The 27,996-nt window shown below is 41.9% G+C and overlaps 1 protein-coding gene across 1 annotated transcript; it reads left to right on the top strand.

Annotated features, from left to right (window-relative positions):
* The first annotated feature begins 5 nt into the window (after positions 1–5).
* NDC1 (NDC1 transmembrane nucleoporin) lies at positions 6–26,816 on the top strand. The gene is made up of 18 exons (XM_019479302.2): positions 6–126; positions 205–325; positions 3,192–3,293; positions 4,543–4,717; positions 5,666–5,804; positions 7,948–8,056; positions 10,089–10,140; positions 12,255–12,387; positions 14,250–14,342; positions 17,547–17,628; positions 18,543–18,701; positions 20,094–20,357; positions 20,468–20,586; positions 20,854–20,904; positions 23,288–23,351; positions 24,163–24,263; positions 25,205–25,365; positions 26,522–26,816. Exons 1-18 carry the CDS (start codon positions 64–66, stop codon positions 26,583–26,585), a joined length of 2,052 nt encoding a protein of 683 aa, XP_019334847.2. The 5' UTR covers positions 6–63; the 3' UTR covers positions 26,586–26,816.
* The last annotated feature ends 1,180 nt before the right edge of the window (positions 26,817–27,996 follow it).

Raw genomic sequence — 27,996 nt, 5'->3', positions numbered from 1 at the left:
GCTGTCCGCGGCGGTGCTTGCGCGCAGGCAGCGGCGCGGGCACCCGCGGGGGCCTGTGTTCGAATGGCGGCGGCAGCACCAGCCATGAGCTCCGCGGCGGGCGAGCAGCGCGCGCTGCTCCGGCAGGTCCGGGCCGGGCCGGGTCGGGCCGGGGGGGGGGTCGGGATAGCGGGGCACGGGTCACTCAGCCTCGCTGTGTTGCAGGTGCTGGGCTGGAGGGCGGCTGCGGGCGCCGCCTGGGCCGTGCTGCTGCTGCCGCCCTGCGCCGCCGCCTTCGTGGTGCTCAGCAGCGCCGACCTGTGCCGCCCGCTGCGCTGGGTGTCGGGTGAGCACCGCAACCCCCCCCTTTCCCCGGGCCCGGGGCTTCCCGCCTCGCCTCAGACTCGAGTCCAAGACGAAGGGTTCCTGCCAGGGAGGAGCCTCCCCACGTCTCTCTTCATCCCCCCCCCCCAGCCCATCCTCTTCACGTTTTATTACAGTGATTTCAACCTTGTTTGGACTAGGGCACGTTTATAAGCATCAATGGCCAGTCCTGACCCAGCGCCCCTCACTCCCCAGCTCCAGCCCCCCCCCCCTTTCATGAGTATTTTTAAGTGGAAAACGTGTGTGGGGGGGCCCAAGCAGCCCCTCGCAGGTTGGAAAAAGGGAAGGGAAGGGAAAACCCGCGCTCTCCCGCATTTATCTCCTTAAAAGCAGAATCCGTTTTTAAAGTGTGTTCGCGACCCTTTCGTATATCCTTGCGACCCACTTTTGGGTCGTGAGCCACGGGTTGAAAGATGTACAAGAAAGACCAATTAAATACAGTATAGCCTCAAAGCTAGATGTCAGAAATCTGGGATTCTTGAAAACCCAGCACTTCTTAAAAATACACTGCTTTGGGGAGTCATGGTGGCTGGTCCCGGAGCAACAGGGGGGGAGCTTGCACACAGCGGTTGTTGCCACCGCCATTCACTACCCTGCGCCATCCGCCACCCTGCTTCGGGACTGGTTGCTGCTCCGGCTTCAAAAATTCAAATTGCCGGCGGGTGCGCAGTCCTGAGCATGCCGGATTCGTGAGGTTATACCAAGGGTGGGCAAAATGTGGCCCATGGGCCACATGCGGCCCACCAAGCCATTCTATCCGGCCCGTGGGGCCCCTAAAAAATTTAGAAAATTAATATGCATCTGCCACTGGCTGCCTGTCATGCGGCCTTTGATGTCTTGCCAAAAGTCAGTAAACGGCCCTCCACCCAAAATAAGTCCCCGCCCCTGGGTTATGCTGTAGCTGGAAAAAATGTTCTTTGCAGGTTTTCAGGCACAAACATCCTTTTTCAGGCTTGGGGAGAGTCTGTTGGTGTTTGTGAGCTCTCCTGGGTAGAACAGAAGCCAATACTCAAAGTGCGTTGCGAAAATGCAAATGCGTGGCCCTGAGGATCGGAGGGTTGGGAGATTATAGGTGTGAGACCTTGCCTCCTATAGGGATCAGAGCTCTGGGTAGAGGTGGTATCTTTATTAGACCAACTAGATATTTGCAAAAAAATTCTTTATTTGCCAGCTTTTGGGCACACTTGCCCTTCTTCAGGCATAGGAGAATGCAAAAATTGTAAAATTTCTCCTAGGTGGAAATGAAAATTCATATTTCACGGGAGAGCTGAAGGTGTTGTAAGATCTCCTGGTTGGAAAAGTTCATTTTGTGCATATTAGCCTCCGATAAAAGTTAAGAGCGGTCTAGTCACCTCAGAGTTGTCTGATGGCAAGCAGGATGTTGAATTATGTTTCCTTCTGGTTATGCTGTTTCATATTTCACAGGAGGAGGGCATGATGGAAGGCAGTCCTGGACAAAGAATTTCTCTTGTGTTGAGGCAGCTCTGTGCTCTGTGTACATGCAAATTTGGCTCAAAATCGCCTCCTATAAGCACTCTTGTGAACTGCTAAATACCAGAAGATTAAGAAAATTCTCCCTGTGTTGTGCTGTTTTTGTACTTTTATTACATGGTTTGGATAGTGAAATTTAGACTGTCAGCTTCCTCTCTTCTTGTTTGGTTTTGCTTTCTGGCTCTCATGCAGGAGTGATGATTTTCAGTTCATCTCTGCCAAGGAATGCACAAGTAAAGATTTTCATTTGCATAAACAATTTGCAATCCTCTTCTATATATAGTTTAAACCGTCTGTTTTCTGAAAGGACGTTGAGCTTGGCAAAGAGACGGTTCTCAGCAGTTGCTTCTCAGCTCTGGAACTCCTGCCCTCCTGAGGCATTTAGCAACCATAGCTAGGCTGAGATGTTGTTTACTGGGTCTCTGTTATATGGTGTGATATGATATTTGTATGATATTGCTAGTTGTCCATTTTAAGTTGTTATGTTTCTCTGATTTGTCACCTACCCTGAGCCTTTGTTTGGAAGGGTAACATCTAAATCACACAAATAAACAGTGACACTGACAACTCAATCCTGTAAGTTTCCAAGGTCACTTCATGTGAAATATACCTGCTACTGCAAAATGACAGAGAGAGTCAATAATACTATGTCATAGTCGCATCTGTATAATTTTTTTTCTCTTTGCTTGTGAATCATCCAGTTGGAGAAAGGAAGAATGACAGCCTGTTCACCAAATATTATTTAATTCGCAATGTAAAACTGAAAGAAACTTTCTTACCTTTCAGTTATAATCTTATTTATAATGCCAGTAGACGTGTATTTCCTTTAAATAGAAATATTTTTCTAAAATTGACATAAATACATCTCCAGCATAACATTTGGTCCAAGTTAAATTTAACAACTCCACAATAGCTATATCCATAATGAACAGTTTTGACAGTTTCTGGTATGCATTAGCTAGCAAGTCTGGTAGCTGTGACATTCATTGTTTTGGGGGAGAGAGGTGTCTTTCCTTTCCCTGCAACAAAAAAAAAAAAAAGGGGAGGAGGGGACAGATCACCAAACAACCACCAGAGCAAATTATGAATCTTCCTAGTTTTCAAAGTACAGTTTTTTTTGGTATGGCTGTGGGTGGTGATACTGAAAAGGAAACTGCAATACTTTGGCTGTATTAGAAATCCCTGTCAAACAGAAACATTTCTAAAGTAAAGTATGAAGTTGTATGCTTTCATCATTGTCAAATCTTTAGCTAACTTTAGCTAATTCTGTAGCTTTGGAATGTATTGTATGCATCTTATCAGTAACCTGTTAATGTTAGGGTCTTTTTTCGTTATAGACTCTTTCAATGATTTGTATACTTCCTACACCATTTTCTGCATCCTTCTAATGTCTGTAGTGATATTGGTAATAAGCATCTTCAACGTTGAATTTTACGCAGGTGAGTTTTATAATTGCTTTAAGATATTTGACTGTAGCTAAATCGAACAACTATTATAAAGACAAGTTATTTAAACTCTTTATTGGCATTGTGAACTCTGCATTGATATTTATAATATAAAGTTGAATACTTTTTTTTAACTTAGAAGTACGTATATTTTATCTCTGTTGGAATGTTACAGGGACTCAAAGAAAAACTGGCAAGCTGGCTTCACCATGGTCAGAAAATACTAGAATAAATACTAAAAAATTAGAAAATTGGTGACCACTGCCACCACTAATACTAATACTAAATAAAAGAAAATACTAAATAAAAAAATCAAACATACCTTAAAATTAGGGGTGTGTAAAGCTTTGGTTGCTGATTCGATTCAGAGAAGATTTGACCCAATTCAGAGGCCAAATCACCAAATCCAGATCGAACCGGGAGACCAGTGGCTCCCGGGCTCTTACTTGCCTGCCACTTTCCCCATTACTCTGGCTGTAGGAACAGCATCTGGGGGTCCCTAGGCTCCCCCTCCTTCCATCATTCACTTCCTGCCCTGGCTCCAGGGGAGCCTGCAGCTAGGGAGCTGAGGGGTGAGGCTAGGGCATCTTCACAGGCTCTGCAGCAAGGAGCGAGGAGGGGACATCCACACAGGATGGGCCAGTGATCCCAGGGGGCCAGTGATTGCATTGGTGTGGCCCATGCGGGGTGTGTTTCCCCACAGCTCATGTAGCCCCTGGTTGCCAAAAAGTTGGACAGACCTGCCCAGAACAGTTCACTTGCAATTGAGTAAAATCAGCAAGGAATTAGCACAAGGGTGTCAAGTGGGAACCAGATCTGCTCTCAGGGCTCATCACCTGAGGCTGCTGGACCCCCTGCAGCAGCAGTGTTAATTGCTGCAGCATGGCTCTGAAACTCTGGGAGTACATGCTGCTCCCTTCCCTCTCCTCCCTCCCCCCTCCTTCTTAATCAATGCCAACATTGAGGGTTTTAGTCATCCCTGGCAGCTAAAATCAGGGAAAAGGTGGGGTGAATGGCAGAGGTGTTAACTGCCTTTATTCCAGAGCTCACACTAGACTGTGTTGGGAGAAGCTCCGAAAGAATGTTGAACTGAACGGAGAACCTGTCAAGGGTGTGCTGTGCATCTCACTCAGTGACTAGTTCCACTGTAAAACTTTCTCTGCTACCAAAGGCAGCTAGCACAGATGTAGTATTTCATTTTAATGGCAGGTGATCGTAATTCCCTCTTGGTTTTCATTTACAGTTGCACCTTCAATTCCCTGCTCTCGATTAGCGCTGATAGGAAAGATTATTCACCCACAGCAAGTTATCCATTCTGTTGTTCATGCAATAATGGGAATGCTGGTGGCCTGGTGTGCAGCAGTTATAACAAAAGGGAGGTTCCAGTTTCTTGCTCTGCCCTGCACAGCTTCAGAAAGGTGACTGCTTCATTAATTAAGTACTATGCAAAGAGCATTATCTTATCCTAAAATCTGTTTACTACTGGAGAGGCATCAAATTTCAACATCTACTGGTTACATTTTTCCAGAGAAAAATAATGGTTCTGTTAACAGTTGGGGGAGGGAGGGGGAAGCAGCTGCCTTTGTCATCCTTTTGTGAAGTTCACAGGGCTAGTTTACAAGAAATATGGCAGGGAAACTTGACCAGAAGCCTTGAAATGAAGAAGTTGCGAGGATGAATAAGAGAAGGTTTGTTCAGCACTGAAAATATCAGTGACTTAAGAACCTGGGTCTTCAGACCTAAACAATTAATCAGGAGAAAAATGAAGGCTGTCATGATTGTAAATACTAAAAATAGGTGGTAAGATTTTTAGCTTATATAAAAATTGCCCTGCTGGACAATATTTGGGGAAGATTTCCATTCTGTTCATCAGATGAATAAAAATGAAACTCTGATTAACTGAAGTTGGAAACCAGAATGATCTCTAGAGTAGTAATTTAGAGGTCTGCTGATATATTGGTCCATATTGGATAGCACTGATAGAAGGGAAATTGAGATTTTTGGCAATCGGCCTGCCCTCACTCTGTGCACAAGGCACAAATCCAGGGGACATATGATCCCCATACGTCCCTTGGGCGCGCACACAGTGGTGGGGAGCCCCCCCCGCTTCCGAACAAGCCACCTGCGGCTCACCCCCTGCCCCACCCTGGCTTTATAACGCTGGCCCCTACCCCGCTCCCTCCCTCACCATGGGAGCCTTGATCTGCCCCCCACAGACTTACTGACCAGACACTGTTTGCCAAGGTGCCGGACTGCATATCAGTATCAGCCAAATAACTCTTTATTGGTGCACCCGTAGTAGTAATTGATAGCAGTAACTGAATAACTCCCCCTCTGTCTCCCCTACCCTCTTTTTTTAACTTTAGCCTAGATGCTGTTGTTTCATACGTGTGCCTAAATGAGTACCACCTCTTCTTCCTGCTGTTTGGAGCTTTCGTGGGATACAGTTACAGTCTCCTGTATCTTGTTAACAATATGAACTATTTGCCATTTCCAATTATACAGGTAAGAGGTTAAAAATCTGCGCAAAGAGAAATTTCTTATCTGTTCTAATGATCAAAGGACACACTTGATTTTTGTGATCCTAACATAGGCTTTGTAAGTAGGGATCTACCTAAATTGTGCCTGAAGTGCACTGTGCAGCAGCTCCTTTAATCTTGCTCTTTTCACCGTGTGCCTTACCCCACCACTGACTATTGGCAGAGCGGCTGTGGCAGTCCTGCTGCTTGCTCCTGGTTGGCCGGGAGGCAAAAACAGGTTTTAAATGTGCCATGGTTTTTGCCTCCTGCTGCTGATTGGCAGAGGGGCTCCAGAGGCATTTTCATGCCTTTTAACCAACATGTAAAATCAACAACAACAGGCAGTCAGCCTAAATAGCAGCAAGTTTTCCTTCCCCTACTTTATAACTCTTCTTCCCCCTTTTCCAAAACATCTTCCTAATTTCGAAATAAATAAATGATAATGTTCTGCAGCAGTAAGATGCAGACTGTTTTGGTGAATGTTGAACTCCAGTTCATGTGAACCACTGCAAAGATTTGAATTTTGGACAGGCAAAAATATCTTCTCATTGAGAGTTTAACATCAGGAACTGAAGAGTCATCTAAGCTCCCTGAGAAGAAAAAAGCAATCCTTCAGTCTAAGTAGTTACTAGACCCTCTATGGCAGTGGTCACCAACCAGTGGATCTTAATCCACCGGTAGATCTTGGAGCCTCTTGGAGTCGATCCAAGGCTAGGGTGGGGGCCCGCATGCCTGCCCCAGCCCAGCAGGTCAGTCCATGGGGAGGGAAGGGGCAGGGGCTAGATTGAGGCCCCCATGGTGAGGGACAGTGTCGCAGAGGCAGGAGCAGGGGTAAGTTGAGTGGGGCCCCAGCCAGGTGGGACTTACCTGCTGGAGAGGCACGCCTCCAAATGATTTTTTCTCCCTCTGCCTTGATCTGCTCCCACTTCCCTCCCCACAGATTTATCTGCTGGGCAGGGGGGTTGGAGGCGGCACATGGTAGACCTTGGGTTGCTTTTAAATGCCAAAGGTGATCTCCTGCTTAAAAAGGCTGGAGACCACTGCTCTATGGCATAACTCAAAAAAAAGGAAAAACTCTGAATCCTGGTAAAAAGTAAATGGCCAGCATCTAATATGGAATGTGGATCCATGTGTGCAGTGCCTTTGGTTGTATTCTGCACTAGCTGAATGTACTAAGATTTTTTTGAAGGGTAGCATTGGATAGACTGTTGCAAAACTCAATCCTGAAGTTATAGGTAGTTAGAGAGGAATGATCGTGGCCTCCAGATTGTCAGTAGCTGAAATATATCCTTCCTTCCCTGGCTACTTTAAACCAGTTGTGCTACTATAATTTCTAAGCTAAGTCTGGTTCAAAAAAGGTAGAGTACTTTTGAGCAGGGTTGGTTTGAATCCGTGCAAAATCCCTGCTCAGACACTTGACTCAGTTTAAACCTGGATTGCAACAGGTTTTGTTTGTTTGCTTGTTTTTATTTGGGTGTTTGTTGGTTTTGGTGTTTTTGTTAGTAAAATTCTGCATAATTTCCCCAACAAAGTCTGAAGCAGTTATGAAAAAAACGCTGTGTTCTGAGATGCAGTTCATTCAAGTGAAAAGTTAATTGTTTTGTGCATATGCTATGTTTAACACTCTTTCAAATTCCTTTTCTGTTTTCAAAGATGTATGTAATATAACTTCTTTACCAAAAATAGCTTAAGTGTTTGTGCCTTGCTGTTTTGAAGGACTACCATGAATTTGTCTGAATTTTACCTGCTTTTTATAGGTACAAGCCATACTAATTGAAAGCTGTTAGAAGAGGGAGTTTTCTACATTTCCAGTGTACTTTGTGCATTTGCCAGCACTGCTGTGTAGTCAGTTTCCCTGGTTCTTCCATACAGCTCCTCCTCACTACTTGTGCGTTTCTTTTTTTAAACACAGCAACAGAGAAAAGATTGAAATAAGTAAGAAAATATGGTAACATTATGGGAATTAGTAGAGACGTAGAGGTAGATCTAGTGCTGTAAATGTCTTTCAATTTTAAGTTTGATTCAACTTCAGGGTGACTTGCATTTGAAGTGCTTTCTTCTCACTACACGGTTTTTAAAAATGATCTCTTCTGAGGGCACAATGCTTCAACTATTCTTTCTATTTTTAGCAATACAAGTACTTACGTTTCAGAAGAACTCTGCCTCTGCTTGTTAAACATAGTTGTGTGGAATCGCTGTATCTGGTTAGAAACTTCTGCGTTGCATACTATTTTTTTGGTAAGTGTTCTGATATCATCTTTATTCTTGCCATATGTGGAAAGTTTTCTTTAATCAATTTGTCAGTATTTGCTGTTTATTCAGCCCTACAAAGAACCTAGGCTTTTTAAATAAGCAAACAGAACACTTTCAGTCATCATAACAGTTTATCAGACACGCCAAGCCATTGCTGTTTATGTAATTTCATAGAATTGCTCAGTAAAGAGATGGTGTCCCTGAATGTTAATGATCTCATCTTGTTGCAATGTTGGGAAGACCTGAGAATGAGGTAGAGTCTAGCACGCAAGGCAGTTAGCACGGAAGGGATAAAGGACCCATTTTGAACTAAAACTAAAATGTTGGTTCATCTAACCTAGTGTGTTTATTTCTGATGATCAGTAACAGCTGCTTCAGAGGAAGGCACAAGAAAGTCTGTTACAAACAAACACTTGTGAAACAACCTGCCCAAAGGGAAGCCTCTTCCAAATTCTTATCAGTCAGTAACTGTTCCAGAACTTCAATTTTCTTTACATGGAAGTCTCCATGCTATCAACCAGCACTTTTATATGTGCTATGTCTTCTTTTTTTTTCTTTGGCTGGGTGACTGTAATTGAACCTGGTAATATATATTCTTACTGTGTGCGTAATACGTAAAGTATTATGCACACAATAAGAACTTTTTAGCATTGTTTTCCTTTGGAAATCTTACAAAATCTAAGGCTTTGCCTGCTTTTTGATCACTGATGCACAATGAACTGCGTATTAAAAAAGATCCCATAACCCTATTTCCACACTCCCCACCCGTGCGGTACTAGCCTTTTTTGCTTGTTTTTAATTAAAAATTAGGCTTTTCTGTTGACAGAGCTGTGGGTCTCCTTTCTCCAAAAGTGTCTGTCTTTATTTTGCAGTGGTATTTAGGTATAAGGCTAAAAAATTTCAAATTATTCAAAAAGTTACTTCCAAGTTTCAGATCTATAGTCTATTGGAGATTTGAGAAACACAGAAAAAAAAATATACATTCTATTTATAAATTATGTATTTATATATAATTTATTTATCTATATCTATATAATATAACAATAAAAAATACAATTCTGTGTTTCTCAATCCCTCCAATAGAATATAGATCTGAAGCTTATAATTATTCTAAAAGTTACTTCTCACTTTGCATCTGGAGGTTCAACATTACTGTAGTATCTTAATGCCTCCATAGCATAGATAAGCATTTGCTCCATTTTTCAGGTGGAGGAACCAAAGTAGCTTGGATGAGACCTTTGGAAAAAACTAATAATTAAACTTGGAATAGAATCTGCATCTCCTGATTCATAGTTTTAGCTTTTAACTTTGTTGTGGCAGGAAAAGTATCAAGCAGTCTATGAGAAGAATTGCTCCTTTTCACAACATATGCACATCATGTTGTTGGTCTTTATTTCTGTCTCTGTGTGTAGCTTGCTTTCATACCGAAAACTTTCCTAGTTTTTTTTTTTTATACAAAGTGGGCACATCTGTATGTGCATATTAATGTGATATAATAAACTCCAGCACATGTCACACTGGAGTTTACTGCTCCTGGGCACATGTGTACCTGGGACCACAGCATGTCAAGCTGGGTTGCAGCAGTCCCAGCTGGCAGGGGACCCCGGGGGGGTGGGGGGAGTCAGCCTGCCAGCCTGGGGCTGCTCTGATCTGGTTCAGTGGAGGGGCTGGCTGGGGCATCAGGGTGCTCCAGTATGGACATAGCCAGCAGGCAGCCCCTGCACTGAAGCACCCTTGTGCCCCAGCCAGCTACGTCAGGGTCTACACATGCGATGCTGAGGAGTACAAAAAAAACCTGCAAAACAAAACTTTGCAGCAGGATAGTATTTGTATTTACAAGTACTACCCTGATGCAGAGTTTATTAGTTTACTCCAGCTTAATAGCCCTGTATGTGCAGGTGCTAAGATGGTTACTGTGGAGCTAATTAATCTATGCTGCAGTAAACATCTCATGTAGACACGCCCATTAACTGTTACATATCTGTTTCACAATGTCATTTTGCTTCTGGCTTTTTAGGTTATATCCCACGGGCATGGATAAGTACCACAATGGACCTTCGCGCAGATGAGTAAGTAGTAAAACAGCCTGTTCTCAGTTGGGCTGTTTTACCTTTCATCATAATCGTCTGGGAGAAGGAGTTGGGAATGGCAATGTCTACCTTTTAGCACCCTGTACCGTGCTGTAGAACCAAAACTACTGCATTAGGCATCACAGAATGGGATCCAAAGCACCGTGAGCTTGAAGCAGCCTGGAACTAGATGGTAGAAAACACTGTGCACACGGATCTCTGAAAACCTACCACTCTCCAGATCTTGGGTGCCTGGTCCAGGACTGGTAACAGGTGGAGAGGGGGCTCTGTCCATTTGGAATCTACTGCCTAGAATCCTCTCCTGATGCTTGTTGCTTAGAATCATTCTTTCAAAGAGCTACACCTGTTTAGTTTAGGTGGTGCTTTTGTGGAATAGATTGATTGTTAAAATATTCATGTTAAAAGCAGAAGACGTGGCTTCAAACCCACATATCTTGCCTTCAGAGGAATTCTCTTCTCTCAAGCCTGAACTGTTCTGGGTTACCGGTACTTCTGTCTCATCCTATTGAAGCTGTGCAATATGGAATTTGTGGTTCATTGGGACTGCTCCCATGATTGTTTAATGTACAGTGCACCAGCAGTGATGGGTCAGGAGGCAGGAAGAGTTCTTGGAGTATGACCCAGATCTCAGGACTCTTCCCTTCTCAAGAGTGTGCCTTATCCACTAGGCCAGGAGGGGTCAACCTGTGGCACATGTATCACAAATGGCACAGACAGCCTCTGTGTGTGGCGCATGGTAGATCAGGGAGAGGATGGAGCACAGCTGCTGATAGGGGAGGAAACAGAGCAGCAGCTCAGGCAGAGGAAAGGGGATTGAAGTACCAGTCAGGGAAGGTGCAGGGCTTAAGTTGTGGCACGCCTACCAAAAAGGTAGACCCTTCTGCACTGGGCTACAAAGTCATACTCCCTTGTTCTGTCTCTTGCCCAGTGACTCCTGAATTCTTTTCTGCAAAGTTGCACAGCTTCAGGAAGAGGGGTGGAGAATGCCCCAAACCAGACCAGCTTACTGGCTAAGGCATTCTCTTGGAAGTGGGGAGACAGGTGTCAGGTTGAGCCGTCTTGGGCTAAGGAGGGTAGTGAAACCAGATCTCCCTTTTTTGAGTACTAGCCATTAGTCTGTTACGGTGGTGCTCGTGGTTTTGGCCCCATGGGCTGGATCAGTGGTGCAGGGTTAGCCCCCATGCTGCTGCCCCTGTTTGGCTGGGATCTAGCCCTGGGGGACCCCCTGCCTCCACCCCTGCGTGCCAGGGTCAGGCCTGATCTGTGTGCAGAGCCACAGATCTGTGGAGAGCCCCACAGGCCAGATGACATGGCACCAGGGACAAGATTGGAGTTGCGGCTCAGGGGTTGAACACCCCTGGCTTTTTACATAAAAAGGGCATCACTACCTCCTCTGATCTTGTTTTAGAAGACAGTGGCCAGAGGTTTGTGAGGAGCCTAGTTCTGTTAGGCATCTTTTGAGCAGGCATGCTAGATTAGGCTGCTCAAGGTTTATATGGAAAAATTTCTAGTGTTTGGGTGCTGGTTAGACTTGGGCAGTGAACTGCTCAGACTGGGGCAGTCTGCGGCAAATGCAGAAAGAGACTTTTAGGTCCCTACGGAACTTAGAAGTCAAATAGGCAAGTGCTTACTGAGGTTAGTCAGCATTGATTTGGAGTTTCTTGGATTGCAATTCTGGATTTAGGAGCCTCGATTGCACTGAGGTCCTTGATTAGATCTAGCCATACATCTTTAAATACAAGAAGAAAATGTTCCCCTCCACATGTCACTATATTTATTATGTTTTCTCCTCCTCAATGCAAAGGGAACTGGAGAATGTTCTTTTCTTCTGGTTATTCATTGTTTAAAATTATACAGGTTGGGAATATAATGCTGCTGCTAATTGACTTAGAGGGTTTTGGCATTTACAGACCCAGCATTGCTGACAGATCGGGGAAAAAAAAGGTTTGGGGTTTTTTTTTTGGGGGGGGGGGGGGTTGTTTTTTTGGTAGCATCTTCTAAAGTAACTGCATTTCTTGAAGCATTGTTTTAATCCATTAATTCTTTATATTGTTGCCACCAAAATTAAATGTGTGTGTTTGGGTTTTTTATAGTAAGATTCATCCTCTTGACACCCTGGCTGGTTTGCTGGATCTCTCACTGTTCTACCATACCTGGCTGTGTGGTGTATTTCTTTTGATTCCTTGGTACATTGCATGGTTACTCTTCAAAATCTATGCTACAGAGGTTAGTATTGGCTGACTGGATTATGCTTGCATGTCATCAGCATTGTGGAAAAAATGTTTTACTTTCAAAAGTAGTGTTCAAGGAGAAATGTCTCAGAACTAGCAATTCTCAAGCTTTACATAGCGTGGAGTATAGTCAATGCAACAACTGACAGATACTTTTTATCCCTCTTCTAATTTCTCTTGTTCCCAATAATATAACAATCCCATAGCCTCTAAAATTAGAGAGCTGCAGTTTACATGGAAAACTAATACCTGGAGAACACTAACTGAATTTTAGCTGTTCCAGTACATTTTTTTTAACAGAAAGTGAAGGATTGATAGGGCTAGGCAGCACTCTGGACCATGCTTCATAAACTTTTGATTTAAACAAAGACCCAAACTACACAGTCTCCTATAGACCATTTTGATTTAACATCAAAGTAGCATGCTGTTATAAAGTAGACTTCAAAAAAATCTTGGGAATTGATACATTTTTCTTTTTTAATCATTAAGCTACAAATTAATGTGGCTAAAAAAAGACCATTTAAATATATAATGAATCGCATTAAAATAAAGCAGAGACTAAGATTCAACCAAAAAAATGAAATTCTGACAACAGCAAATTGGGAACTTAATCTTCATTGTATAATTTAAATACTTCTCAGAGAATAAAAATACCACCATCTAATTTGATTTTCCTCCTTCTCCCACCCCCATCCCCCTTAGACTTTGTTAAACTACAGACCAGGCTTCCCAGCCTCAGTTCTTTGGCAGGTCTCATTTTAGAAAGTGTTACTTTGGAAGGACAAAGTGAAGTGAAGAGGCCTTTTGATCCATTTTTCTGAGGCTCAGCTTTTTTTAATTAAGGAGAATCCCTAGCTGCTGTTATGATTGCCCAGAAAAGTTTTGGGAATCTTGCATGCAGGTATAACCTTGTGCTGTTCATTCTGGCTGAACTTGCTAAGAGCCTGGAAAAGTAGTTCTTCCATGTGAACTGTCCCTTTTGAGAGATGTTAATTGAACTAATAATTGTGGACACTTAAACACGCTGTTAATTATTTTTGTGGACATATTAAAACATGCTGCTAATTATTTTACTGCTCATAAAAGCATGCAAGATGGGAGGGGAAGTGTTGTCATATTAGGAAGATGTAAAGTGTGTATGAGTTTTAATAAATCATGAGTTTGAAGGGTGGTGCAGCTGACATTGTGTTCCCCCCTCAAAAAAATGTTCTGAAATGCTAACTAAGAGCAAAGTCAAGGTCTAAAAATTTTGCCTCATAAACATAGGTAGTATTTGTAATCTTGGAAGATGTATACTCCTACTCCGCTCCTAGTATGATGAGGGAACTCCTCTGTTCCCACCCCCCCCCCCCATTTTATCCTCCTCCAAATATAAATAACACTTCATAATCAGAAGTCTGTCAGAGAAATAACAGGCCATGGCTGGCAGTTTCCAAGTAGGAAGATGGTTGTAGAATACAAAGCACTTTATAGATTTAAAGGAGAGGATTAAAATTATTAACTAAATCTAACTCAAAAAGGTTTATGTAAAATCTTACCGTTCTTCTTCACGGAATCTGAATAACTTGGAGATGATACCTTTTTTCCTGGGCATTGCTGTATAATACCACATGCTGTTTTGTTGTTGTCAACTCACATTCTAAAACTGGTTCTTGCTGTTTAAAAGTAGATTTAGAAGTCCATTTGTTTTATCACATTAGCGACATTAATTGGAAGCTTTGGCTATATACTTTATGTGGTTTCTCACGTTGCCAAATTAATTTGGCTGTGGTGTCTCAGTAACAGTCTATTTCAAAGTTTGTTCTGTGTAATAGAAGTCTGGTATTGAATCAGCTTAGTTCTTTTCTTTAATTCCAGGCGTACCATTTTCCTGTTCAGCCAACGTTTGCTGAGGAAACTGACCAGTGCTTACCTAAAATCTTAAGCAGTAACCCTCCCCTCATCATAAAGGTATCAAAACAGTTGTTTGAGTTTGTCATGTCTGTATTGTCTTAGGTTTGTAGATGTTGGGGTCAGAAGGGACCTCAGTAGGTCGTTGAGTCTGACCCCCTGCCCGGGGCAGGAAAGAGTGCTGGGGTCAGATGACCCCAGCTAGGTGCTTGTCCAGTCTCCTCTTGAAGACTCCCAAGGTAGGGGAGAGTGCCACCTCCGTTGGAAGCCCATTCCAGATTCCGGAAAGGCTTACCCTAAAGAAATTCTTCCTGATGTCTTAAATCTGCTCTCCGTCAGTTTGTGGCCATTGTTCCTAGTTACTCCAGGGGGGTGCCCTACTAAATAGAGCGTCTCTTACTGAGAAGTCTTCCATGGATCATGAATGATTTAAACAGCAATCTAAACTGCCTCCAAAAGAGAAGGCTGAGAGGGGATCTAGTGGCAGTCTACAAACTAGTCAAGGGGGACCAGCAGGCATTGGGAGAGTCCCTGTTCCCCTGAGCACTCCTGGGAGTTACAAGAAACAACGGATACAAGCTAACGGAGGGTAGTTTCAGGCTAGACATTAGGAGGCGCTATTTCAGTCAGGGCGGCTAGGACCTCGAACCAACTTCCAAAAGAAGTGGTGCTGGCTCCTACCCTGAGGGTCTTTAAAAAAAGGCTGGACGAACATCTGGCTGGGGTTGTTTGACCCCAGTACTCTTTCCTGCCAGGCAAGGGGTCGGACTACACGATCTCCTCAGGTCCCTTCCAACCCTACCAACTATGAAACTATGAAACATCTTTAAAAAAAACAGCCAAATTCAGAACAGTCAGAAGCATTTTGCAATGCTTCCAGAGAAGTTTGTTTTATAATGACAGCTTAGTGTATTTGCTCAACTGGATTGCTGGTTGAACTGAATTCATTTAGTTAGGAATGAAGCGTGTCTTAATTACTCTGTGGAGTATATGTATACTACTGTTAAATAGACCAGGCATGAAAATCCATTTACTTTCTTTTTAATCTACTGTTTTAGCTTCTCTGTCAAATGAATGAACACTTTCTACTTATTAAATTTCATTCTTATACCACATTTCTTTATGCTTTTGACACTTTCACAGTGCTGCACATCTTTTCCTGGATGTTTCATAGTTTCTTAAAAGTAAATAAAAAGTAATCTTGAAATAGGGTAACACAAAAAAACCTAACTTTTCATATATTTTAGTGGCAAAATTCATTTGAGTTTGCCAGTGGTAACTGTGAAGCTGGTCTGAAGTGACTACATTTAAAAAAAAAATTAGTGTTTAACCTAATTTCTTGCTTCTAATTCTTATTTTAAGGTATGAGGTCTCAAGGTGATGTTTTAAATTAGGGCACTCAGGACACTTTCTGGTACCAGCAAGTGCTGTGTTCAGGGTGGATTTGATCACGATTTAAATAGCTGGTCAGAAAGCCTTGATTTAATCATTGTTTTCTACAAAAAATGCATTCTTGTTTGATATAACCTTCATTAACATATTCCCAAACAGTATTTTTTTATGGCCTGGCAAGCCTGCTACCATGATAGGTTTTCCCTCTACCATACCATTCGCTCTCCATTGATTTTGAGATCTAGTGAGGCTATACTCAGAAACCTATCCCTCAAAACTTCTGAAATATTCTGCTCAAAATGTTTTTTCTTTGTTTCTACTGCCCCCCCTTAAACTTATCTCCAGATTCCTCCTCCTTGCCCAGATCGACTCCACCCCCAATAATCCTCTATTCATTTAATTTCTTGAAACTGCACTTTTAGAGAGAGGTAAAGGCTTGACTCTGCGTACACAAACTTGCAGAAAGACAAGAGGGCTGATGGATAGATAATCGGGCCTGTTATTATTTAACTCGGTATACTGCTGTTAACAAGGATGTTATCTCTGGAGACACAATTCCAGTTTGAGACTGAAACTAAGCATCACAGAAATGCTTAGTGGGATCTTCTAGACTGAGCACTGAGTCCCATTGGGTAAAGTGGTTTTCTTTAATCCTTACTAATCTATAGAGGAGCCTCTGGGAACCCCATAAGATTCGGCCCCTAATATAGTCAATGGCCTGTTGTGACCTATTTATAAAACTTTTCTAAAAAGTTGCATGAATATATTGTCTCAAACAGTATATAATTAAAATTTATAATCTATATTCTATGATGATATTGTTGAGCTCTAACACATCTTAAATTAAGACTATGTATAGGTTTATTTTTTTAAAACATGCAGCTTAACAAAAAATAATAAATATGATTAAATAAAAAAAAATCTGATTTAATTAAATAAAAAAAAACCATGATTTTGATATTATTAAATGCAGCCAGGGTAAATAAGAGACTCGTAATACATCTAGTGTTGCTACAGATATGAAGTACAGCTCCTACTCTTCTGGTTGTGTTGTATTCTGAAAGAGGGGATTAGAGCAAGACAGGTTCATCAGCAGAACTAAAGGGTGAAAACCCTAGTCTGTAAAAAAACAAACAAACAAACAAAAAAACAAAAAAAAACACACACACAAAAAACACACACAACAAAAAACCAAAACAAACAAACAAAAAACCCAAACAAAACCCCAGTTTTTAATAGTTGTACTTTACATTTGTAATATTAGCATTGACTAAAATTGTATTAATAACTGGCTCTTATTACATTTGCAAGATTTGAGACAATTAGCTGTTTGTGGGCTTGTCATATTCATTCCTTGATCAGAAAAGCAGTTGGACTTCGGTACCAGGGCAGGCCTGACATCAATTTCAAGTGACATGCAATGAGATCCTAGTGCTGTAATAAAATCACGTGTTAATTTGCTTATAAATGCCAGTGTAATTTGTCTGTATAGTTTTGTTAGTGCTAAGAATGACACTTTGTTCCAGTTTGCCTATCAGTGAAAGCAGACTAAAGCATACAAAATTTCCTGTGAAGTTGACTCACTCTGGAGCCCCAATCTGAAGTGACTTTCCTGTGGCGAAAGTAAACGAGTTATTATCTGCATGTGCAATTTTCTAAATTAAGGGAGAAAAAATATTAATAGCTGAATTTTGCCTGTGGTTACAGTATATGTAAACAAATCCTGTTGACTCTATTAGGAATTACATTTGTGGGAATACTCAAATTCCTTGCTAAACTCTAAAAACCACTAGGCTTTTAATGATAGCATATTTAAGGGATCAACTTGATTTCCCCCCCCCTTATGCATTAAAGTATTTCCCTCCTTTTCAGTTCTTGGCCTTACAGGACTTGATGTTACTTTCCCAGTATTCTCCTGTGCGACGTCAAGAAGTCTTCAGCCTTAGTCAGCCAGGTATTACCAAAATAAATCTGTGGTGATTCTAAACTTTTTCAAGACTGTTGTTATGGTAAGAATTTTTTAGAAATGATCTCATACTTGTGAAAGTTTGCTGTATAAGCCAAAAGAACTCCTAAGCAAAAGTACCTATCTGGAAAAGCCCTCTTTTTGTTGTTTCATCTACTAAACTTAACAAATACTGGTTTCTGTTGTTTGATTTAAATGACAACTGTGAGGAAACATAGGTTGCAGAGTATCAAAGAAGGGTATTCTTGACATCACGAATTGAACGAATCTAATAATAATAATATAACAACAGATGTGTATAACAGTTTAGTATCAGGATGTGAGTGGCATGAAATGAAGCATAAATTGTGAGTCACTCCCCAGTTGTGCAAGCAAATAATGGCTATGATTTAGACTGGTATATAAACCTCTTAAAATATACAGAAATATGCTGTAGGAGGTCCATTAGAAGTCTTTTGCTTTCATCAGGGACTCTTTTGCACTTCATCAGGCGTTCTTGTTGCTTATGCACCGTGGTAATAAATGGTGTTGAAACTAGCCGACAAGCAACTTACAAGACCAGAAATTAGTGAGTTTAAAATCTAATGGGCTAAATTCTGCCTTGCAGGATACCTATGCAGCTCTCACTGAAATCATCAGGAGTTGTGTGTATAGGCTGGACATTTACAATTTGAACCACCATCTGTGTCCCTGTGCATATTTGGGCACAAGAAACTTCTGGTGAAAATGCAGCATGCTTTTTTTTTTTAGAATTGAGTATATGTTGGGTAATTCTGTAAAGATTATACTAAACATGGAAAAAGCAGAATGTAATTAAGTACCATCAAAACAGGCATGGTGATGTGCGTCTTGACTGAAACCACTGAACACCTCTTCAAGTATTTGTTGTCTGACCTAACTAGGTGGGCATCCCCACAACTGGACAGCAATATCACGGGAGTGCTTGAATCTTTTGAGTGACTTAACCCAGAAGCTGATTATACACCAGGAAGCTGCAGCTACAAATGGGAGAATAAAACAGCCATCTCCAGGGGAAGTAAACAAACCCCTGAACTTTCCAGGTACCTTTTTACATAAGATATTTCACAGTAACTGTTACAGAGTGGTTTACACTTGTAATTATCAAGACACAGTAGAGTGCAATGGAGGATGTTATAACACTAGTATAAATTGAATGACAGAAGGAGCTAAGTGATTATGTTAAGTGTTTGAAGGAACACAGGTTAAAGAGTGTGTGTGTGTGGTTACAATAGCATCAAAGATTAATTAAAGTGGAACTTGGAGAGAGATCACTTTTTTCACTTTTAGTGCATTTGACAGCATTCCCTCACACGCTGTTTCTCATTTACGTACGTTTAGGAAGTCAGCCTATCAAGTGATGGAACTTGTTGAACAGCCCCCTAAAAATTTTGATAGAAACATTTGTAACTACCGATTTACTGTTGCTAGTTCACAGTGGTGAAACATGTATTGCTGAAAAGGCTTGGGGAATATTTTTCTGTGATTCATCCAATACAGGCAGTCCTCAGACTTATGACACAATTGGTTCCTGAAAACCATGTCTTAAGTCAAAACGTTGCAACTCGGAACCAATTTTCTCATAAGAAATAAAGTTATAAATGGGGGGAATGGTTCCTGAACCAAGGCCCGATACCCTATTTTCACCAAAAAATACTCCAGAATTTTGTACTCGATCAATTATAGATAAGTAATATAGCTACATTAATGTATTTATATTGTAAATAGCAATCTTACTGATTTGGAAGGACTTCTTTGAGGTGACTTTGCTGGACTTTTTGAAGGGCTCTTGGCTGCAGGTTTTTCTGGAGTCTTGTCTGCTTTCTTAAAGAAAGTGTCCAAGGAAGTTTGGACAGATGTTCTCCAGGAAGATGAGTGCCGCTGGCATGGCATTGTATCAGGTCAAGCGTTGTAAGTCGAAACTGGCGTTGTAAAGTTGAAATGGTATCAATTTATAAATGTTGTAAGTGCGAAATGTTGTAACTCGAAACAATGCAAGTCGAGGACTGTCTGTATTGCTGTAGGAATATCCTTAAGGTAGAGGCTAAGCCAAAGCCATCTTATTTAGTGGGTTCTTTCTAAATGCATTTCACATAGTAAAATGCAGTCTGTATTGGAATGGAAATATTTCTTACATTAAGGGCTCAGCAGAAATGAAGTATAGTGGAGTCAACAGGCTTTGGAGGAAACTGACTGATAGTGGGCACAGTGCATTCATTAATGCGCTGTAACTGGAGCTAATGCACATTAGCACAGATAAATGGCTTTTTGGTGACACTAATGCACAGTAGATTCATTCTACTGCGCATGGATTGTGCCTGCCGCGCTAATGCACAGTTGAATTTACTTTTCTGTGCACTAACCCTCTCGTGTAGATGTGCCTAGTCCGTATTGTATTTACCCATACCAGCCCCTATGTATTTATTTGTTATCAGGAGCAGCTGTTGTAGAAGAAATGGCTTTTCAGACACAAAGGTCTAACGTCTTACCTAGAACTCATATGCCTTCCCTGGTTAAATCCCTGTCGCCTTTAAAGACATCAACTGCATCAGACCTTGGAAGCTCTTTTGGCTCACCTTTCACTTCTCCTGCTCTAAATCGCAAGCCTGGAATCCTGGATTTAAATTCTCCTTGGCATGGATCGGTTCAAAGCCCTCATATTATGAGAAGAGGACCAAAGCTGTGGACATCAAGTTCAGGTGGGGGCCATTGGAAACATTGGCTTAATTGTGCAGATTCTTTTGGGTCATACTGGCTTTGTAGAGATTTCTATTTTTTTTTTTCTAAATAGGCTTGGTTTTTCTTATAGATCTGCAAACAAATGGTTCTTACCTGCCATCCTTCCCAATGGTCTCTGTTGCAAGAGTTGGTCATGAAGCAGAGCAACCAAGTTTTATGTATACATGGCTACAGAACAAACAGGAGCAGGTACAGTAAGAGTTATGGTATAAATCAGTTTGGTCTTATATGTGGCATGCTGGGTGTTTCCTTCAGAAATATAACGTCATTGTATGATCACATTTTCCTCTGATCAGCTGACCTAACTCTTTAAAAAACAGCCCGTTATTTAAAAGTTTTACCGTGACATAATTGTAAAGTTTGAATGGATTTGGCTACTTAACACCAGAAATGTTGTATATAATACACTGTATAATGTAAAATATGTATTTTTAAATGTTTTTCTCTCCTACTCAGATAAGAAGTTTCTTGTCAAAACGAGTGCTGGTCATGTATTTCTTCAGCAAGGTAATTATGGCTACATATATTGCACCTTTGGGTAGAGCAGAAACATGAACAGGAGCAGGTTCTAATGCTGTCTTCTAGGGGAGATCCAGTAGAGAGTTCCTTGGCTGATACCAATAGCTGATTATTCGCTAGGCGTATCAGCCGATTCCGATAGCCAGTTTTAGAGGAGCACAGCTGGGCAGCATTGAGAGCAGCTCCCTGTAGGTAAGTCTGTGAAGGGGAAAAGGTGTGGGAGAAGGGAGTGTGGGAGGGGCAGATCGAAGCCCCCATGGTGAGGGAGAGAGTAGGGCTGAAGCTGGGGGTGCTGCCCAGCCAGGGTGGTGAATGGGACCCTGGGGCCAGGGCAGGAAGCAGCATGGAGCTGTGAGAGGCCCATCCAGGGGATCAGCATCCCGGTGCTTAAAAATGGTAGAGACGCTTGAGCACAAGGGATGCTTTTAGGAGCAGAACTGAGTGGTGTGAAGGCAAGGCAGGCTGCTTGCTGTGTGCTTGGGGGTTCCAGGGTAAAGGCAGCAGGTTGGAAAGCCCTGAGCGTACAGAGGGCAGCCCGCCTCCACCCTTTCCACACACACATCTTGGGGGGGCACATGCCCCCCATGCCTCCCCCAGCAATGCAAACAGCAGCAGGAAGCCCCCCCCCCCACCCCTGCACCCCCTGGATGAGCTGTCCTTTGCTCCATCCCATTCCCTGGCCCTGGGGTCCCATTCACTGCCCTGGCTGGGCAGCGCCCCTACCCTCACTCCATCCCTCACCATGGGGGCCTCAATCTGCTTCTCCCCGCTACCCCCCACACACTTCCCCTCCACAGGCTTAACTGCAGGGCACTGCTGTCCACACTGTCCAACTCTGCTCCTGGCCGTGTGCATGCTGTAGCTGCAAGCATACACATGGTGTCTGGGGGCCCTGGCCAGAAGGCATATTTTATTTATCAGCTACGCCAGGCAAAAAAAGCCGATAACATTAATTTTCCTTTTATCGGTACCAATCCAATATGGCACTGATATATCGGTACACCTCTACTGTTTTCAGTGCTTTCTACAATCATAATTTTTTTCCCCCACTCTTGCAGCCTTTTATATTTTTAAGACCTCTTACACTTAATAATGAAGCCTCCCAACACTACTCAGTTAAAAAGGGTAATATTTCTATACAGACTAAACTGAAATACATACATTACAACTTTCTCAAAGTCTTACCTAATGTAAGTGCCAAGGTTAGAATCTAAAAATACCAAGAATCCTGACTGTCTTGGTGTACCAAGTACTAGATAACACTGCTTCTTGCTATACTAAATAAAGCTAGAATTCAGTAGGTTGATTCTGGTAGAATGAGTGCAGCGCAGCAGATTTTCACACATGAGTTCTGTGAGCAGGTATGGCAGTAGTGTTGTAAACATTTTTTTTAAGTGTGCCGACGCATCATAAACTTTTTGTGAAGTATTCAACCTTTTTAAATGATGTCAGTTTGGTTTTCTGGTCTCATTTGTTTATATTGTTCTTCCATGTGGAAAGTGTATTTGATAGAATTATTCAAAAGGTTTCCCTTCATGCTGGGGGGGGGGTGTGTGTGTGTTTGCGTTTGCATGGCTTTTAAATAAACCTTGACCTTAATCCAAAAGCGGGGTCATGCCCTTAGGACGGGGGCCTTCTGTGTACAGATCTTTCTAAAGGAGGAGTTCTGTTATACATGAAACAATCTATTTTTCTGGATCTGTGGAGCCCGTTGTGAGGTTTGAAGTGGATAATAGGGCCAGCGAATGGGATGGGGATGCATGTTCGAAGTCGGAGAAGAAGCCCTGCTAAGTGTGTGGAGCCCTATGCATGGCTTCCGTAGGTAGCTGTTTTTCAGGAAAATGGAGGTCCCTTTTTGGGCCATAGCTAGTAGGAAAGCACAGAGCTGCTAGATGTTCTTCCTCGGCTTCCCTCGACTCTGGTAAAGCTGGCAGATTTCAGGTAGGCATAGCAGGTTTCCTGTATAGAGAGAAACTGGACAGACTTGCCAGTTGCTTGCCATATCATGCAGAAGATGTTACTGATATTTTGAAATAATTGTTTTGTGATGTAATCTGGTACAGGCACACAGATGCACATAAAGGAACACCTCATCCATGATGGACAGGAGCATACTATAAATGCCTAGATACTGGAGAGTCCAGGGGAATGGCTGTGTCTAGGGTTCTGCAGCATCTACTGTTGCTTGCTTAGAAATGTCAAAATTCTGTAGCAAATCTTTATGGACTGGGGCTGCACTGGGTACCTGTGTATGTACAGACATGCATGTATAGCCTTTAAATAATATCCATACTCTTAATTGGGGAGAAAAAGCAGTTTTGATGGCTAACGTGAAAAAACATGCACTTAGGAAATTATGATTTCTCCATAGCATCCAGAGGCCTCAATCCAAGCTGTCTTTTCTGATGCTCAGATGCACATTTGGGCATTAGAAGGTAAGAAATTTCTATTTGAATTTATTCTAGTTCTTGCTTTGAGGTGACTGTAATGAACACAAAGATTCAGTTTCAGGCTTACTGTACCCATTACTTTGGAAATGGAGCCAAAGAGAGCTTTCTCATGTAAGCTTATTTGCACTGATGCAGACCTCCTCTCTGCTACAAACTCTCAGTGCCTTCACGTCCACAGCCCCTTTGTATTTTCAAAACCTGCCTTTCTGCTTAGTAATCTACTCCATTTCTACCAAACCGAGCGCAGCTTCTACTGCCTCTTGACAACTAGCAGAAGGCATCTGTAGACATTGCAACGCTTTCTGCTTGCTGCCATAATGGCTTCAGCAGCTGGTGTCTTCCTAGGGTGTGCTTATGCTCTGGCAACACAGCTGATGATGAGGTGCCAGAAAGTGTGTTGGCATCATGATAAAGGAACGTTTTTTGAGAAGGAATTTACCGTCTTCCCCTGATCTCGCTCATCAATTCATCATGGCATCTGAGAAGTGGAGGATGATAGCAAAGACATCTACACCATGTTTTCTTCTCCTTACCACATGCCTGTCAAACCTGGGGTTGGTTTAGTCCATGGAGTAAATTAGAGCAGCCTCAGGACTTCTGCCATTTGCTCCTGGCTGTTGTACATTCTGAGGGATGCCCCCACGTTAGTGGGATCTTTATGTACCTGACTAAACCAAGTGCCAGTGTGTTGCAGCAGTGTCTGAGGTCTGACATCTTGAATTGTTAGTGCAGCCTGATGCTTCCATTTCTGAAGGCTAGTGTAAGATAAATTGTCTCGGACTTTTCTTCCTTTAAGGTCTGTCTCATTTGGTAGCAGCATCATTTACTGAAGATCAATTTGGAGTTGTCCAAACTACACTGCCAGCTATTCTGAATACCTTGCTGACCCTTCAGGAGGTGATGATCTTTAATACCTCTTAATGTAAAACTAGCTTGGGAGGAAGGGTGGGAAGGGTCCTATTCTGTTGTATTGCTGTTTGACTTTAAATTGAATTGTGTCTTCACCTAAAATTGTTCTTCATAGCCAGCAGTTAAATTTAGTCTTGTTATTTAGTTTCCTTTTTCTCAGCTTCTGAATCAATACCTAATCAGATTCATTTTTTTTTAAACTGCCATTGTGATCAGAAAACAGATTTTGAAATGCAGTATCCTGTTAAATGGTACAATATGCTCAACTAAAAATAGTATTTCAGGGAAGTAACAATTATACAAGTACACCAACGTAAAATGTTCAGGTTTTGTCTTTGGTTACAAAAGTCCTCCGTATCTATTTCAAAGCACTTCAATTTCAGAGCCATTACATTTCAGGAGATGAGACCTGTTTCATGTTTTTCTGCTGATGTTTAAGAATTATTATATCACTGTGGTATTTGGGAGTGTGTACTAAAAGTAACCAGAGATGTGTTTCTCCAAGATAACACTGGGTGCTATCTGTGAGAAATTTAATATTCTGTCCTCTTAATGGAAGATTCTGAGACCAGAATTTTAGAGGTCATTACAGTTCTTCAGTAGTGCACTTATTCCAAAAACTTGCAGTAACTTACTTTATTTCTAAAAGATTAGTCAGGGCAGAGTACCTTTGTGTTTGTTAAATGTCAGCATCAAAAAAAATCCATTCAGGAGAGGATCTCCTTTAACAGAGCCATGTCCTTTATTCTTACTGATGGCCAGGTAACAGAAGATGAAGCTCTTTCTCAAATCATGGTGTTTTTTCCTTGGATGTTTCCATGGTGAACATTCCTGACTTCTTTTGCTCACTTTAAATGAAGCAGACATGCTGCTAGTTTCATTATGAAATGGATTTAGCTAAATTGTTAATTTTTTTTCCCCCAATCCAGGTTGTAGATAAACATTTCAAGCTGCCGCATGTTTCCAGCAAACCTCCAAGAATTTCAGGCAGTCTGGTGGATACATCCTACAAAACACTACGGTTTGGGCTTAGAGCATCCCTGAGGACTGCCATATACCGGATAACAACTACTTTTGGAGAACACTTGAAGTAAGGTCATCTTGTATTGGTGCTTGCTGTTTAAATGAACATGACAGTGCATCTAAGTCAGTCGTTTTCAGCCCTTTTGGACTCAAGGTTCCTCTAACTTTTTTTGTGAATTGTGGCACCCAATTTCAAAAAACAAATTCATTTTATTACAAGCCCAGCAGCTGATTGAGAACCGTTAGTAGGGCCTTACTGAATTCACTGAGCAGCAGCTCCTTTAATCTTGCAGGTTCTCCCGCACGCCCCTGGCGACTGGTGAAGGGGCCCCATGGCTTGCTCCTGATCAGCAGGGAGAAGACCACAGTTTTAAAAATTGTGCCGTTTTTGCCTCCCAGCTGGTAAACAGCAGGACCCCCAGGCTCCTCAGCTGGTGAGCAACTGGGGTGGGGGAAGAGGGGGCCACAGGGGGACATGCAAGATTAAAGGAGCTGCTGTGCAGCCCATTTCCACCGTGAATTCGTTAGGGCCCTAATCACTGGTCTAAGTAGAATGACATGAAGAGCACACCCATGTGACATTTCTCTAACAATGTTCAGCTAAATAGATAGGAAATAACTCTTTCTCCTTCTAAATGGAGGCAATGGCATTATTCTGAGAGAATTATTCTTGGAGTCCAGGGATCCCATGCATACTGTTTGATCATGGTGGAAGTTACCTTCACTGCAAACCCTCCAGGTTTCTGGCATTTGGCTGCCACACTATTAGATTTGAAAGTGCCAGCTCTATAACAGTTCCTTTCTAAGGGATTCTGTACCTTGATAGGCTAGTTATTTTTAAAATATTCTTCTAAGATAAACAATCGCATGAGTTTATGAACATTTTAAATGAAAACAATTAGACTGTTTCAAGGTATGGCATTAACTGACCTCTGCGTTTTTTTTTAGTAGCTGCAATTTTATTCCTTTTGTACAAAATAAGTGCTTTATTTCTTTTGTACAACAAATACATGCTTTTATACAGCAAAGGAGATTGAAGGACGAGTATCTGAATTTTATTGTATACAATTATTATATAACACAGCTGGGTTTCTTAGATTTTGAGGTCACAACTGTTAGTTCCAGTTTATACTTAAAAATGTTTTGACATGAGGTTTTTGTTTTTGAAGTTGACATAGTATGTTTAACATAATCTTATGCTCTAAACTTGTATTTTGTTTTAGTGCCGTGCAAGTGTCTACAGAGCATAAGAAAAGACTTCAGCAGTTCTTGGAGTTCAAAGAATAATTAGTTAAATTATGCCACTTATGCTGTTGATGCTGCTATAGATGGACAGTACCTGTTCACTATTCCTGGATTGGAAGAAAATGAGACAAGTCTTCCTATTTTCTTTGGCCTTTTTTGGAGTTGCATTTTAGGTGTAAATTATGGAATTAAATTCATAGTAAAGCTGCAGGAAACCTGTTCTGATTTTGGAACATTTTGTACAATAAAGTTTTGGTTTTTTTAAAAAAAAAATCCTTCTCTAAATATCTTTGGTAACTCACATGAGATTGGTAAGATTTACAAAGGTATAGATGTACCTTAATACCTTTTGTAAACTTGGTCTTAGTACTTCTTACTGCAGTTGAAGTGTGTACTTTAAGCAGATTAAAAGTAAGAAATGTGCCATGGGATAAATTGAGCTATAATCCTTCTGCAACACAGAAGGATTTCTATAGAGAAAATATGCAGAAAGCCACTATCTTGCACAGTTTACCTTAAACTGGCAGTCTGGATTTTAATATTAAGTTAGTCATAAAACTGTTGATGAATGTACTAAATTTGGATTCTCCTCTATACAAAGTTGAAAATATTAAAGTTGAGATTTATTAACATTTGCTGAACTGCCAAGCAGTGGGTTTTTTTTTTTTGGTTTTTTTTTTAACGAAGCAACTACAGAAGTTTGAATTGGCCACCTTTCAGGCCTTTCATCTTCTGGGTTCCTCTTTAACAGTGGTTCTCAACCTTTTTTGTATCAGGGCCTATTTATAAACATCAATGGCCAGTCCTGACCTAGTGCCCCTCACTCCTGACCCACTGCCCCTAGCCCCCCAATGTGTGGTGCAGGGGGGAGGTATGGAGGACCACAAGCAGCCCACTTGCAGCTGGAGCTCTGCCAGCCTGCAAGGGAAAAGCCCAGTGTTTCCCACACTTTTCTCCTTTAAAGGAGTACCCATTTTTTAAATTTGTGACCCTTTCATATATTTTTGCAACCCACTTTTGGGTCGTGCCCCAGAGATTGAGAAATGCTGCCCTATAAAGCAGCTATGGGATTATGTAATGTTTTAGCTGGGTGGTGGGGCAATCTTTTTAGCAGGCATGCCACAAATTAGCCCTGCACGCTCTCTGAGTGCCATTCCAGTCCCCCTTACCCAATCTTATGGTCAGCTGTGCTCCCTGAACATGGCGCTGCTCTGCTTTCTGCTTTCCTGCCCTCCTGTGCTCCTTGCTGGATCCATGCTGTACTTTCTGCTCCCTGCCCTATTTTGCCATCGTGCTGCCTGTTCCCTCTCCAGTCTGCTGCATGTCACTTCTGGCACTCATGCAGCAGGTTGGCCACCTCTGTTTTGACTGCTTACAACGAATTGCAGCATTTTGGGTTTGCTATTTCTGAAAGCAAGGATGTTCATCTACCTTCCTTGATTTCATCTCAGCC

The sequence above is a fragment of the Alligator mississippiensis genome, chromosome 5 (genome assembly GCF_030867095.1).
Source record: "Alligator mississippiensis isolate rAllMis1 chromosome 5, rAllMis1, whole genome shotgun sequence".
NCBI lineage: Eukaryota > Metazoa > Chordata > Crocodylia > Alligatoridae > Alligator > Alligator mississippiensis.
Note: the sequence above shows the minus strand (reverse complement) of the source record. Positions and strands in the feature narration are given on the sequence as shown.